Source organism: Mugil cephalus, chromosome 7 (genome assembly GCF_022458985.1).
Source record: "Mugil cephalus isolate CIBA_MC_2020 chromosome 7, CIBA_Mcephalus_1.1, whole genome shotgun sequence".
NCBI lineage: Eukaryota > Metazoa > Chordata > Actinopteri > Mugiliformes > Mugilidae > Mugil > Mugil cephalus.
In genome coordinates this window covers 9,963,391-9,978,160 of record NC_061776.1, presented here as the reverse complement: position 1 = coordinate 9,978,160, position 14,770 = coordinate 9,963,391, and the positions used below count along the sequence as shown (strand labels likewise).

The window sequence follows — 14,770 nt, the reverse complement described above, 5'->3', positions numbered from 1 at the left end:
AACATTATTTACTGCCCCAGTCGATGGTTTTAATGTTGTGGCTGATCGGTCTACATCTCCGGTGTATGACATACCTGTGCATACGAAGTTCCTCTCTTCTCTTCTCTTCTCTTCTCTTCTCTTCTCTTCTCTTCTCTTCTCTTCTCTTCTCTTCTCTTCTCTTCTCTTCTCTTCTCTTCTCTTCTCGAGATGACTTAAAGGAACTGTCTCGTCCTTCGAGGTGCCGTTCTTATCAACTTCCAGATCACACAAAGGTGGAAAAAAAAACAGACTTGGTGGCAGAACAATGACAAATGTCAAGATCCCATATCATGAGGAGGAAAGTATGGATGCATGCAGATGACACATTTTTCTATTTTGCTAACTGGCCCATCCCACTTACCATCTCGGCCATTAGCTGGACCTGCAGCACAGTATGTGACACTCACCTTATGGAGGCAGTTAAACTTCTTTCATGTCTGCAATTTATATATCAGTTCATACGTCTCAGAGTACGACCTGAGTTCATATGCAACCATAAAGTACTGTGTGTGTGACTTATGTCACTAGAGTGTCATTATAGTCAATACAGATAATTTAAGGGTCTTTAATAAAATAAACTTACTGTGGATTCACCATGTTCTTTAATATCAGTTGCCTGTGTGTCGGGCACATTGAGAACAGGAAGGGGCGACATACAGTTAGTGCCATTTACAATAATGCAAAGCTAAACTCGTAGCTCACTGTTAAACGACAAAGTTATACTTCCTGTTTACATCTGACAAGCTGTAGTTGCAAACAGGAGGATGTATATATGGAGCAGTTGTTATGTTTAGGTCCATGTTAAAGGAGAATTATTGAACATTTTCCAGCAACAATTGTGTTCCTTGCAGGCCGGGTCATCTCATTGCCATGAACTGTCACATAGGACATTGATGTTTTACTGCTACAAGTTTTTGCCAAAATACACTCAGTGGAGAGCAGTGGAAAAACTGGTGGGGAAAAAAAAACAATGACATAAATGACAAATGAAAGTAGCCCAAAGTCTTTTTTCCTGCTCCATAAAACAGAAAATGTCTTAAAATGTGGATAAGGATCTCTTGTAAATCTCAAGTAAAACAGCTTGGGAACACAGAAGCTGAAGTAGATGCTCTTGAAAACAATGTGACTAATGAATTAATGACTATGGCCAGAAAGAAACAATAACAGTGTTGGATCAGAAACAGCTTTGTGGAAAATTGTCACATTACAGTATATTTTACAGTGTTTAGTTATATACACTGAACAAATATCCAAAATGGCTGTAACTCAACTTGACTAAGATGGAGTTGCAGAATTAATTCTTATTTTTTTCTCAAATGTTATTTTATTTACTTAATGTTAACTGTTCATTCCCACATAACTATAACTATATTTTAAGTTACTCAGTTACTATCTACTTAAACTAAAAGATAGCATGTCGTCTTAAAGTTTCATTAGCTTTATTATAAATTTTAGTAGTCTTGTGGTCTGCACTTAAAAAAATCTCCAATGTTTCTATTCATTGCTTTAATTTTTAATTCTGTTTGTTTCGTTTTTTTTTAATTTTTATTTTTATTTCACACTTTTTTTGGCGCTAATGGTCCTCCATACATGCTCCAAAAACATACGTTTTCAAAGCTATTTACAAACTCGGCGTCAAAATCATTAAAATGAATCCTATTTATTTATCAAAATGTTTCTTTAAAAAGCAAATACATGAATTTGTGAAGAACACACACACACACACACACACACACACACACACACGCACACGCACACACCCTCCGTCTCTCTCTCTCTCTCTCTCTCTCTCTCACTCTCTGTCTTAGCTCTCTCGCACCACTCTACCTTCTTATTTTCTCTTCAATACTGCCAGCTGCAACTTTTGTCAGCGCACAGCTGCCATTCTTTCTCTCTCTCACACACGCGCACACACAGACACACAATCTCGATTCATTAAAAGTCAAGAGAGGCGGCTGGATGATGTCATATCCGTGAAGAAGGGTCTCTGAGCGCTGCTCGGATTTTCGCTGCATGCCCAGAAACTTTTTTCCCTCCCTCCTTGCAGCGAGGAGCTGTCTCCCCGCTGCCCATATGGCATGCGTAACGGGGACGAGTGGATGGATGTGCCCCCTTCTTCCTTTGCGGGAAGCCGCGGTGTGCACCAGCGCGTAGTGGACGTGTTGGCGGCGGCGGAGGCGGCGACTGCCCACGGACAAAAACTTGCGTGAACATTTTTTTTGTTGTTGTTGTTGTTGTTGCAGTCGCGGAGGAGGTGGAGGAGGGAAACCAGCGTCAGCAGCCAGAATGTGGTCGCTGTCCGCGGTCCTGAACCCGCTGCTGTTTCTCCTGTTGTTCGGATACTGCCCTTCAGTGGTGAGTGTCCAGCAAAACCGCCTCATATTCTTTATAAGAAACCTCACAATAAACTTGACTACGAGCTTTGGCCGCCGTGCCACGTCGGGGTTTTTAAGTTTAGACGATGTCTTTTAGTTTGGGTGGATCGTCTCACAATGCTTCGTTGATGCACCGTAAGCCAGAAATGAGTCATTTCAGTTTCCTGTTTTTATTTCACGCTTGTCTGATTCTATGCTTTTGCTGCCATAGCTCCTAAACGTTTACATATGCTTGCACTTATGCTAAGAATTTTTTTTGTTATATATTTGAGATAAAAAAAAATAAAATAAAAAAAATAAAGATGAAGAATTTAAGTAGGTTGAGAAGGAACCCTCGCAGCACTTTATCACTTACATCAACCATATAGCGCTGATATTGATCCTGGAGCATTGCCAGGCTCATCACTCACTTTTAAAGGCGACTTCTGTCTTTGTAAACGATAATATTTAAAATAATAATTGGAGTTAAAAATAATTACCTCCAGACAAAAGCTAAGATTGATAAAAAAGACTTTAACTAGATGTAGTCATGACTCTCTCTCTCTCTCTTTCTTTATATATAAATGTAACGATTCACAGGATATTTTTAAGATTCTGAAATGTATTTGAGGGCATGATGACAAATGTGCAACTCGCAGATCATTTAAACAAGAACAATAGTCGGTTAGCTTCATCCCACCCATGCAGAGTATGGTGTCCCCCCCCCCACCCCCCACCCTCCCAGTGCCAGCGTCTTGATTGCAAAGCAGTGTCCTCACAAGGTATCACCTTGCCTTGGCTGGAAGTGGAGTGCCGAAATCGTTCAGAAATCAGGAAATGTTTACCGGCTGCTGAACGTACAACTGCTTTCAGATAAGTAAAAAAACAAAAAAGTCTGAATGAAATAAAAAAGGAAGAAGCAGATGTCTGATTTTTTTAATGAGAGAAAAAAAACTATTTGAGCTATTTGAGCAGAGTTCCTCCAACACACACACACACACACACACACACACACACACAAACCCAATTGGTGAGTGCATGCATCTGGCTTGGCTGACTGACAGAATCGTTTTAATATGAGGAAATGTGTGAGTGAGAAGAGAGGAAAGGATGTGCGTCACTCAAAAGACGGGAGAAAGACCATTTTAACAGATTAGTGAGACTGGCTTCTTTTCAGGAGCCTTCAAAGCAAAATAAGACGTCTTTTTTTCTTCTGTCTTTTATCCCATTCAGCTATGACGCCACGAGAGAGAGGCATATTCCAGCTACAGCCAGGCTGCATTCAGCATCTCCAATCGTTTCTCACACTACGGCCATAGTGTGCCGCACATGACCTCTAGATATTTCAATGTGATATCACCTTTTCTTCTGCTGCTTTTCATGGCCTTTTCGTGGTTTCATTTTTCAAGACGTACACACACCGAGCCGAGGAGCTCAAAGGTGGCACATCTTGTAGAATATTTTCTGCTCTTTGTGGTTTTTATTGGATAGTTATGTCAGGGCCATCATGGCATCGGCAGATTGAGATTTAATTCCCAGATGACGGACCGCGAGCTTGGAAGACAAAGATCAGTGCTGCAGTGCATCAGAAACTATTTTCTTCCAATATGTGGCCATAAATGAGGGGAAAAATAGGTAAAACCCGGGAAAGTGAAAGCAAAATATCAAAGGCGGAACTGATTGACGAGGCAGGATGGAAACTGAAATGGAGATAAGATAACATAAACTGCTCGAATGGCTTGTTCTCGAAACTTTTTCATGTTACAGTATAAACTGCCGGAAAGGAGTCTCTCTGCGGGTGAAAATGATGAGTCAAAGCCTGAGTTTTCTCCTTGGCGTGATGTTTTTCGCCTGCTCAGAGGGGACGTGATCTTTCATGGTTGATTCCAAACGCTCTTTAAGCTGCTCTGGCTGACAGGCGAAGGTGAATGAAGGAAAGAAAGGATGCCAGCAGTATGAACACGTGGCACTTTAGCTTAAAGATTTATATATACATATATATATATAAGCTTTAAAAGGCTGGTAGATGCCAAAGTTCACATGCTTTACATGCTATTCTCCCTCCAGCTGTAGTTTTCAAATGTATAACAAAATCCAAATAATGACTGGTAGTCTGCGAAAGTGGCTCTCCGTGCAGACGAATGTGCCATCCTCAGTCAAAGGTTGCCAGCGCTCGGCTGCAGGCCTGTGTTAATTCCCCATGCTGACGATAATCAGCAGCATTGTACAAATAGTGTTGCTGCTGCTAGGCGTGATAGCGATCAACTTTTCCAGCACTTCACAACACTTTGATCAATGCTGCCAGTTTTTTACCCTGACGTGAGCTGATGGGTGTTGCATTCAAATATGCGGCAGTGGCTTATGATGCATAACTTCATATTCCTTAAGGCTTATATGCGAGCCCTGTGTAGCATATTGAACGTAATGGAGAAAAGGAAAAAGCTCCCACAAATCAGGTTTATCTGTGTCTCCCAGCAGGACGTTCGGTTAAGGCAGTGGAAAGCCTAGCGAGGAGAAACAGAGGAATTTCAGCTCTCTGGTTATTCATCAAGGCCCGGGAAACACTATTTATTGTTGAAGAGGAAATTCACTGGAGACCATATGTTGTGAACAGAGGAATATCTTACAGCAAAAGCACTTTGTTCTTCTCAAAGAAGAGACTTTTTTAGAAGTCAGTGGAACTGGATGACCAAATGCGCCCAAACAACAGGCTGCGGTTTCATGATAGTGTTACAATCTGTGCTGAATTTGTCGTGTGTTTGTGTGTGTGCGCTCCTTGTGCCTCCGCATGCAGACCATCAGGCCAAAGGAGGGGTGGCAGGTGTACAGCTCCGCTCAGGATGCAGATGGGCGTTGTATCTGCACAGTGGTGGCACCTGAACAGAATCTGTGCTCCAGAGATGCCAAAGGCAGACAGCTTCGCCAGCTCCTGGAGAAGGTACGCAGCCACACGCATTTCTATTCACGACACAACACTCGACACAACACAAACCGCTGTGAGCAAGCAGCGCACCTGAATTCATATATATATCACGATGATTCCTATCACCGTTGATGGCTCTTTGTTGCCCTAATCCTCGGAGAGATTGCACCAGCCGGGTCCATAACCCTATTTTCCACTTCTGCATATTTTTCACGGATGACATCAGCTGAATGGCTGCTTGTGAAGATGAGAACGCTCTTCATCTCACCTTATCGGAACTGGAGTTCCACTTTCTATTTTGCAACAAAGCATCCGAGGTCATTGTTAAGGGTTAATGCATCTGATTGGGGATGTGGGAAAGGAGAAAAATCATCAGAAATCATCAGTTTTTCGAGAGCTATTGAGAGCTATTTCTTTACAGCAATCACAGTGGATCGTATTTTATTTTTTTTAAAAAAAGAAAGAAAAAGTATGCATTTTGTATTTTAATTGTCAAATGTAGACACTGGTGATTTAAAGTATCGTCTACAAACCAATAATAGCAAACGAACAGCACAGCACCAGTCGCTTTCTTCAATGGGTGTGCCATATAATGAAACACTGCTGTAGCCTACATTTTAATGTTCTGTGCCAAAGGGTGTTCTCTGTCATTCACGGGGGCCTTTGACACTAATGTACTAAGCTGCCTCAGGGCACCAGTGAGGCCATTTCAGGATCCCTCTGCCACAGCCAGAAAAGTATGCAGAACACAATGTGTGAGTGTTGTGCCACTTTGCTAGTGATGTGCTCCAGTAATGTTGGTTTGTTATAATTAGAGCCACAGAGAGAGGAGGGGAAGGGAGAAAAGGGAGGCGTATTTTGTATTGTTTACATGTCCCATAAACCTAGTGAGCTTTTGTTAAACCAGAGAAGAAACACAGAGTCTGAATTATGAAAAGCTGCAGATTCACTGGTTCGACTGCCAATTTAGCGCGAGTATAGGTCAGGAAAACAGATCGAGAAAACTGCCACGTAACATCCATGTCAGATTCAGCCGAATCTCTGAAATTGTTAAAAGACGATCACCTTGGAGGTCAAAATGTTGATTTGTTCCTCGGGAAGTCAGAGCGTGGCAGGCGACCGAACGGCTCGAACACGGAGGACATTTTAATCTTGTGTCCGACGGGAAAATCAATGCGGCGCGCTGTTTCATTCTTTTCAAAAGGTGCAGAACATGTCGCAGTCAATCGAGGTGCTGAACCTGCGGACGCAGAGGGACTTTCAGTACATCATGAGGATGGAGAGCCAGATCAAAGGCCTGCGGTCAAAGTTCCGCCAGATCGAATCGGACAGGAAGACGCTCGTCAACAAAAACTTTCAGGTATTGTTCTGTTTGAAGTTTAACTTTGTGAGGAACATCACAGGGGTGCTGGGGAGATGAGACCTTCTAGAGATACCTGAGAAGCATTTTAATTTGATAAACTATCATTCCTGATAAGATCAATACAGGCCTTGTGCTGCCAAGCCAAGGACAAGGTTATCTTTAAAACTGATGCCTTTATGATGAATATATGTTTTCTTATTGTTTTACCCATAAAGAAGTATGTGTCCAGGAAGAATAATTTCATTTAATTGAAACTTATCTTATTCAGAGTTACATACTGTTATGGCTGAGGCCTACCACTATTGTTTTACCATTTGGAGTTGAGATATTCACTCTACTTCAAAACTGAGCAATGACAAACCAAATTTATTGTTGGTACATTGTAAGTTGGTACATTTCAAAGACTTTATATTTGCTTCTGATTAATTACAAAAGCTTTCATCGGGAACGAGAACAAATGTTTTTCAGAGGAGTGAGGAATTACAATCTGACCATCTGACCAACATAAATGAAGTTAAGTTTGGGAACTAGACCATGCCCCATATCATTCTATTTTCCTTGCATATACTGGTGAGTCCTAACCCTCTGTCTCTGTTCGTCTCAGTTTTCAACCCTCACACTCCCCATCCCTCTCTTTCCTTTTCGTCCTCTTCCACCTTCCATTACAGGAACCAGGGGACAAGGATCCAAAGCTGAGATGTGACCTCACCCTGAGTCTCAATCCCTGGGTTCCTCCATCATCATCTTTCTAGATATTCCATCCTTCTTGTCTTCCCATCGACCCTTTTCACCCCATCCCTTCAACCATTTTCATCCCATGTCCTCTGCAATTTTTACCCCTTTTCATTCCATAATTTTCCACCCTCTCAACTCCTTTTTGTCCCATGTCCTCTTCCCTTTTTACTTCTTTTCATCCCATACCCTCAACCCTTTCATCCCATCCTCTCAACTAATTTTTGTCCCACGTCTTCTTCCCTATTTATCACTTTCCATCCCATACCCTCAGCCCTTTTCATCCCATCCTCTCAACTCCTTTTTGTCCCATGTCCTCTTCCCTTTTTACCATTTTTCATCCCATACCCTCAACCCTTTTCATCCCATCCTCTCAACTCCTTTTTGTCCCATGTCCTCTTTCCTTTTTACCTCCTTCATCCCATATCCTCAACTGTTTTCATCCCATCCTCTCAACTCCTATTTGTCCCACATCCTCTTCATTTTTCATCCCATGCTCTGAACCTCAACCAGTCTTCCAATAAACTCATTTGTATCAATTAAGCTGTGGTCTTTCTTAGTGAATATTATATCTAATAAGAGTTACAATCTTCCACAAGTGAAATTAGTTTGGTTCTTACTCTAGCTTGTCCTTCTTCCAGCTTTCCTGTGCACAGTATGTTGTATATTTCTTTTCTGTTTCTGCTTTTTCCTTAGGCATGAACAAATTGTTTTGTTTTCCCTCAGCAAATGATGCTTTTTGTTATAGTCTGTAAGAAGTGAAAACAAAGGAAGGAGACAACCGTTCATCATCAGCACACGCCTTTAAGAAGATGTATTTTTTGCAGTGTTCTGCCAAACTGGGAGGCTTTTACATCGTGTCACCTCTGTGTCCGTTCCAGGAGCTGAAGGGAAAGATGGAGTCCTTGCAGCCGCTGATCCCCGTCCTGGAGCAGTACAAGACAGACGCCAAGCTCATCTCCCAGTTCAAAGAGGAGATCAGAAACCTGTCTGGGGTGTTGATGGGCATCCAGGAGGAGATGGGAGCTTACGACTATGAGGAGCTGCAACAGAAGGTCCTAAACTTGGAAAACAGGCTCCGGAATTGTATGAGCAAACTCAGTAAGTCTGCTGGAAAAATGAAAAAGAAAAGAAAAAAAGAAAAATGCTGGTGTGGTAACCTCAGATTATCCAGTGGCCAGGGATCAGAGGTGCATTTCTTGCAGCTTCTAGCAGATTGGCATTTTAGATACAGCAGAACTCCCACCAGTGGCTGATATAATGTTAGCGCCTTGAAAAAAAGCACCAAGCATTTTTGCAAGGTAAAGAAAAAATGTCATAGAGCATCACAAAACCTTGCACTCAACTGCAACCCATGCTTACAGAAAGTAATAAATGATACAGTTATGCTGTAAGTTTATATTTTGAGATTGATTTCTTCCTTTTCTGTGGCTACATTACCCCACCCGCCGAGGTTTGACTGCGCTAATAAGATCAGTTCTGCCTCTGGAGCAGCTTTGATAAAGGTTTGCATAACTAAAGCTCCAATTTGCCAGCCGCCAGGTTATCAACAGCGATGTTGCCTGTCAAAGTGTCAACACAAATAGCTAACGTGCGAAAGCTAATAGGACGTGGCTGGAAATCTGTCAGCGCTCGAGACGATCGCTTAAGCATTCATTGTGCGCAAGCTTTGATTGATTGGGTAAAATTGCACTTCAACGCTCAACTTCCAAGCTTGTGTGCAAGTGATAGCCTACTGTCATTTGGCCCAATTAAAGTGTCTGGTTAGATGAATTAAGTGCAACTCAAGTACTTCAAATATTAAACCATGTGGGATGAATGTTCCCAGAGCTCTGACACATGAGAGAGGGTTTTACAAGTTGCTGTGTTGTGACTTCTCTGTAATAGCAGCAATGTCGGCAATTCTGCGCACCAACCGAACCCCCTCAATTCCAGATTAATGTAGTTCATTCCTTTCAAATGTATCCCAGTTATAACATCCTAACAAATGTGACTCGAGCTGTGTGATGTGTTCCCAGCGTGCGGAAAGCTGATGAAGATCACTGGTCCGCTGACAGTGAAAACGTCAGGGACCAGATTCGGAGCCTGGATGACTGACCCACTGGCTTCTCCCAAAAACAACAGGGTGAGTTAATGCGCTCCTCTTTAAAAAGTTGCAAGTCTTTGAAGCAACACTGAGTAGATTAATAATTTACATACAACCGCTTCCCTCCTGTTGTTCGGAGGGGAAAGATGTTGTTGATCGTGCTTACTAAAGCCCCTTTCCAAACTGAGTTCAAACATAGAACTTGGTGCCACCTGCTGCGGGTGTTGATATACATGAAGCAGTTGGGATCCCGTTAACTGAAAGTGAATAAACTTGAAGAGTCTGCACTTTGTTTATTTCTTGACAAAGATCAGATCGTTGATGTTTTATAGAAGTCAAAACACAATATAGAAGCATGCTCTAGGCATGATAATGACGGGTCTTCAGTGCGGACATTTCAAAATAAAAGTTCATAAACGATATAAGTAAAACCTACCACAAACTCAGAATACAGAAGAGTCACTGAAATGAGGAGAGGATTAGAAGTTTTTGATTAAATGTTCACATTCACACACAGTGAACACAGAAGAATACTGAAGTTGCTCTTGAAAAAAACAACAACAACAACAAAAAAAATTTTATATGCACTTACTTGCCCTTGTAAGTCCATTAGGTATATCAGTGACACCGGATGCATTTTAATATAACAGTCCTGCACTAAAGCTTAGCTTCATGAAGGTTACGGTATTCAACATTAGTTGAAAAGATTGACTCAGAGGGCTGATCATTCAACTGTGTTTTCATTTTGTCTGTGATTTGTGGCACCATTGAATTGTCCTGTACCGAGGGATCTTTCTATTATTTTGACGGCCCCATTTTAGACAGTGAGCGAGGCTAAATAACAGCACTACAAAGTTTAACAGCGCTACAAAGTGCTTCCTCGTGAACTGGCAGGTACAGTGACCTGGCCTACTACTTCTAAAGAATGGCTCAGTAGCACCGGTCAAAAACTTGATCATGAAGACTTTTATTTGAAAAGAAACATCTATTTCCCGCTGTGGGCAGAGTCACGCAGTGTGCAGCATAAACCCCAATCATAGCTGCTGACAGAATCATGGAAAATAGCAGTTATTGTCTGATTTTTTTGTGTTTTGTTGCCTCCAAAATTGCATCTGTCATCTCCCGGTGTCACTAAACCAACCTGGACTGAAATGTTTAAGATTTCCACTTTACACGTAAATAGAGAATAACAATTTAAAAATAAAAGTGCAGGAAAACATTCACTCATCTCGCTTAAATCCAAAAATGTTTTACGTGGTTACAGTCGGCTCAGTTTGGCCTCATCAGCACCCATAAAAGAAAAGTGCATATTTGGTGCATATTTTCCTCCAAGAAACGTTTGGCCACTGACTGCTTCATGACCTCCTTGTGTTCCTTCCTTGATTTTTATAAGAACTCTATTTTCTTTACTTTTTATGGACATGTGTGTCACATTTTAACTAGTTCTACAGGCTAAGACTGGGTGGTATGACCATATTTTTTTTTTCATGCATGATCACATATCCACAACATTTTCTACTGGTTGAGAGATGAATTAGTGCAGTAGATTGACTAAGGATGGATTATGTTTCTGTGATGATGAGTAAATATTGTAGAATAATCCCACACTAGTAGTAAAACCGGTTTTTACTTCCTGTTAATTTTTCTTTTTGTATCTGTATTTATTTGTCCCTAGGTCTGGTACATGGACAGCTACACCAACAACAAGATAGTAAAAGAGTTTAAATCCATTACGGATTTTGTGGCAGGAGTCGAATCCAGAACCTACAACCTCCCTTTCAAATGGGCCGGAACCAACCACGTGGTGTACAACGACTCTCTGTACTACAACAAGATGCAGAGCAACATCATCGTGAGGTACAGCTTCGAGACGGGCCGCGTGGTCACACAGAGGGCCCTGGAGTCTGCCGGCTTCCACAACGTGTACCCGTACACCTGGGGGGGCTTCTCAGACATCGACCTGATGGCGGACGAGCTGGGCCTGTGGGCCGTGTACGCGACCAACCAGAACGCCGGGAACATCGTCATCAGCCAGCTGAACCCAGACACGCTGCAGATCCTCAACACGTGGAACACTGAATACTCAAAGAGGAACGCCGGCGAGTCTTTCATGATCTGCGGGACTCTCTACATCACCAACTCCCACCTGACTGGTGCCAAGGTATACTACGCCTATTCCACCAAAACCTCCACGTACGAGTACACAGACATTCCCTTCCATAACCAGTACTTTCACATGTCCATGCTGGACTACAACGCAAGGGACCGCGCACTGTACGGCTGGAACAACGGCCACCAGGTCCTGTTTAATGTCACACTTTTCCACATCATTAAAACTGAGGATGACTCTTAAAGAAAGAAAAAAAAAAACTTTACACATGAAAAACACTGTACGACATTAAAAAAGAAAAAGGAAAGTTGTGCCTGAATGTTAATTTATCTCTCTTTTCCTGATTAGTTTTATGCATTTTATTTATATATTGAGCTGTTAACCTGTTTTCATATGATGAGTTTGGTGATTCAAGTGGAAACGTGACATTTGGTTAACAAAATAAATGACAGCTGAAAAACTGAAGAATAATTGATGAAGCGCACTTCGACCACGTTATACACTAAATAATGGTACTTTTACTCTTACCAATGACCTTCGAGTCATTTACGAACGTCCATTATTTTCATTTTCAAATGAAAGCTTTTGGAGAATAAAGCCGTCGTGTTTATAATGGTTTTCTCGTTCAGTGCTGCATTTATACAGTCCTCCTAATTCGTTCATATTTTGACTCATTAATTGTTCGTCTTGTTTCCATTCTTCCCTCGCCGTTCATTCATTATGATTTATTCCTGCCTTTCACGGCCTCCACTTAGAGTTCAATTTGTCATTGTGCTTTTTCTCTCCAAAAGTTTTTGCACTTGACCTTGTACGAGACGACGAGGAAGGTGGTGAACCATAATGCACCTGTGTAATTAATGTGTTTGGCTTTACTGTGTCTATGAAGATTCTCAGTCATCCAAGTCACAGGGCGACTTCAAGTACTTAGTCCAAGTACTTAGCGAGCCCCCACCCTCAAAACAAAAAAAATAAAACAAAAAAAATAAAACAAAAAAATATCTGGTTGCTTTTAACTTGGTACACTGAGATATTAGCTTTTATTTTGTAACTTCAGCGGTGGTTCGTATGCCTTATTAGGTGCAGTATCTTCTGTAAGCCCAAGGATAAGAGCTCTCGTGCATGAATGTTGGCTATCCTAAATAGCATTTCTACTGTGACTGTACATCTGTGTATTTTGTATCTGCACAACATCCCATTCTCCTCCTCTCTCGCTATAGTAAAAGGTCCATTTATACAGACGGTGTGATTTAATAAACATCCATTTGTGTAAATAAGAAGTTATACATGACCAGAATAAAAGTATTGTTTTCATTAAGAGTGTGTCCTGTGTGTAATTTGAACTTATTTTAACAAACCACAGACAGGAGTGCAACGAAGGCCTTGATTAACTGATTAATCTGTCTGCTTTCCCGTCATGTCCTGCTCTACTCTACCGGCTTTTACATCCCTGCGGTTATTTTCAGAGCTGTTATCACACTGTGAGCTATTAACCAATTTCCTGATAAGAAACAGGGCGACATCCTCGAGCTGGGGATCTCACTTTCTGCTTGGTGTTTGTAAAGCCATGTGTGCTGCATTTATTTGGCCTGTGTCATAATTCACATAGTCTGTATGTTATGGTAATGATGACATTTGGGTTTGTTGGCAGTTAGTAAGCAACAGATAAATAATACTAAATGCAGTAGCTATTTTAAATTCAAAACATGTTGAGGGCATCATAGCCAGTGGATATTTTCACTGTGCAAAATCATGCAAGAAAAATACTGACATCAGAATAACAGACTGCATTTAGGGTGCTAATTGTAATGGGACCAAATGCACCGATCAGCATCCACATACGGGGACATAAGGTTTTAGGTTTGTCGCAACTTATTCTACATCATCTACATGTTTGAGGACGTTGGGATTTCATCGTTTTCAATTTTACTTTTGCTTTAAAATAAAGAGTTTTATATTTTGGTACACATTGGTGACTTAAATTGTTATATACAGTGAAATAATCTCTGTGTCCACATACTTTTTTTTTTTTTTTCAAAAACTACTTCCAGTTCAAAAATCTTGCTTATTTTTAATACTCCTACTAATCGCAAATATTTAAAGATCTTAATCTTATCTTACATAAATTCCAAACTAACGTTTGGGTCTCAGGAGGTTATATGTGACTATAAAAAAAGCAGCACAGTAAGTAACATGTAGAAATCTATTATATAAACTGTGGTGCTAAATAATAACATTTACATACACTTAACATGTACTTTTTGACACTGTGTTAGCTTACATTTGTTTCATGATAGTTACTCCAATACAATTTTTATACAGATTTAGGCCTATATATATTGCACAAATCTGAATACCATTAAATGTCAATATGATAACATTAAGACCTTCGATAGTTTGGATACAAAATGTGATCGCTTTATAGTTTAATCTCCCTAGACATCAGCTTGACAGGGTGGAATCATGTCATAATCAATAATTTAATTCTATGTTTGGAGATCTGTGTGGAACGAGAACAGACTGTTCAAATCATGAAAATGTGAGAAATAACCAGACTACACGGGGCCTGTCAGCAGCACAAAGGAATAATAAGGACATACAGCTGAAACCTCTTTTATTCTTATTTCCACTAATTGAACTGAGGTGTAAAAGGAAGTGTCATGGCAGCCCGTGTACTGAAACATGAAAAACCGTCTTACCTGCTCACAAACTCATTAATCGTAGACACTCAAGCCCAGAAATAACCAAAGTTGCACCTTTAATTAGCAGCCAAAGGAGCAACCTTTTAACTCGGTCGATGTATGAAATATGAAAAATGTATGGATCTGACACAACAAGGAGACAAGTAATAAAAAAATAATAAGCTGATGCACTGTTGCGACAAGTGAAACTTATCTAACGGCCAATCAGAACCTACTTGTCCTAAAATAAACACAATAATTAACGTGAGCTGACAAGATTAACAAGACAGGGATCAGATGAGAATTCACTGCTAAATAATTATAATCCCAAATAGCATTGTCAAATCCAAGAATGCAAGTTAATTATGAAGCAAACCAAGTTCTCTACAGATATTGCGAGGTCAATGAAGGATGCAGGTCTTTTTACTAAAAATTTAATATACTGTAGTCTGGAAGTCTGAAATCTTTGTTTTACAGGGTTTTGCTGCTGGAAAATATGCCGA

At 40.8% G+C, this 14,770-nt stretch overlaps 1 protein-coding gene across 1 annotated transcript; it reads left to right on the top strand.

Moving 5' to 3' along the window:
* The first annotated feature begins 1,859 nt into the window (after positions 1-1,859).
* Positions 1,860-12,904, top strand: LOC125011469 (noelin-3-like). Its single transcript, XM_047590704.1, has 6 exons — positions 1,860-2,376; positions 5,170-5,313; positions 6,503-6,658; positions 8,275-8,494; positions 9,412-9,518; positions 11,155-12,904. Exons 1-6 carry the CDS (start codon positions 2,308-2,310, stop codon positions 11,830-11,832), a joined length of 1,374 nt encoding a protein of 457 aa, XP_047446660.1. The 5' UTR covers positions 1,860-2,307; the 3' UTR covers positions 11,833-12,904.
* The last annotated feature ends 1,866 nt before the right edge of the window (positions 12,905-14,770 follow it).

Coding starts and splice junctions, on each gene's coding strand:
- LOC125011469 (XM_047590704.1), top strand. CDS start 2,308: ATGTGGTCGCTGTCCGCGGTCCTGAACCCGCTGCTGTTTCTCCTGTTG. Junction 2,377..5,169: donor TCGGATACTGCCCTTCAGTG/GTGAGTGTCCAG, acceptor CTCCGCATGCAG/ACCATCAGGCCAAAGGAGGG. Junction 9,519..11,154: donor CTTCTCCCAAAAACAACAGG/GTGAGTTAATGC, acceptor ATTTGTCCCTAG/GTCTGGTACATGGACAGCTA.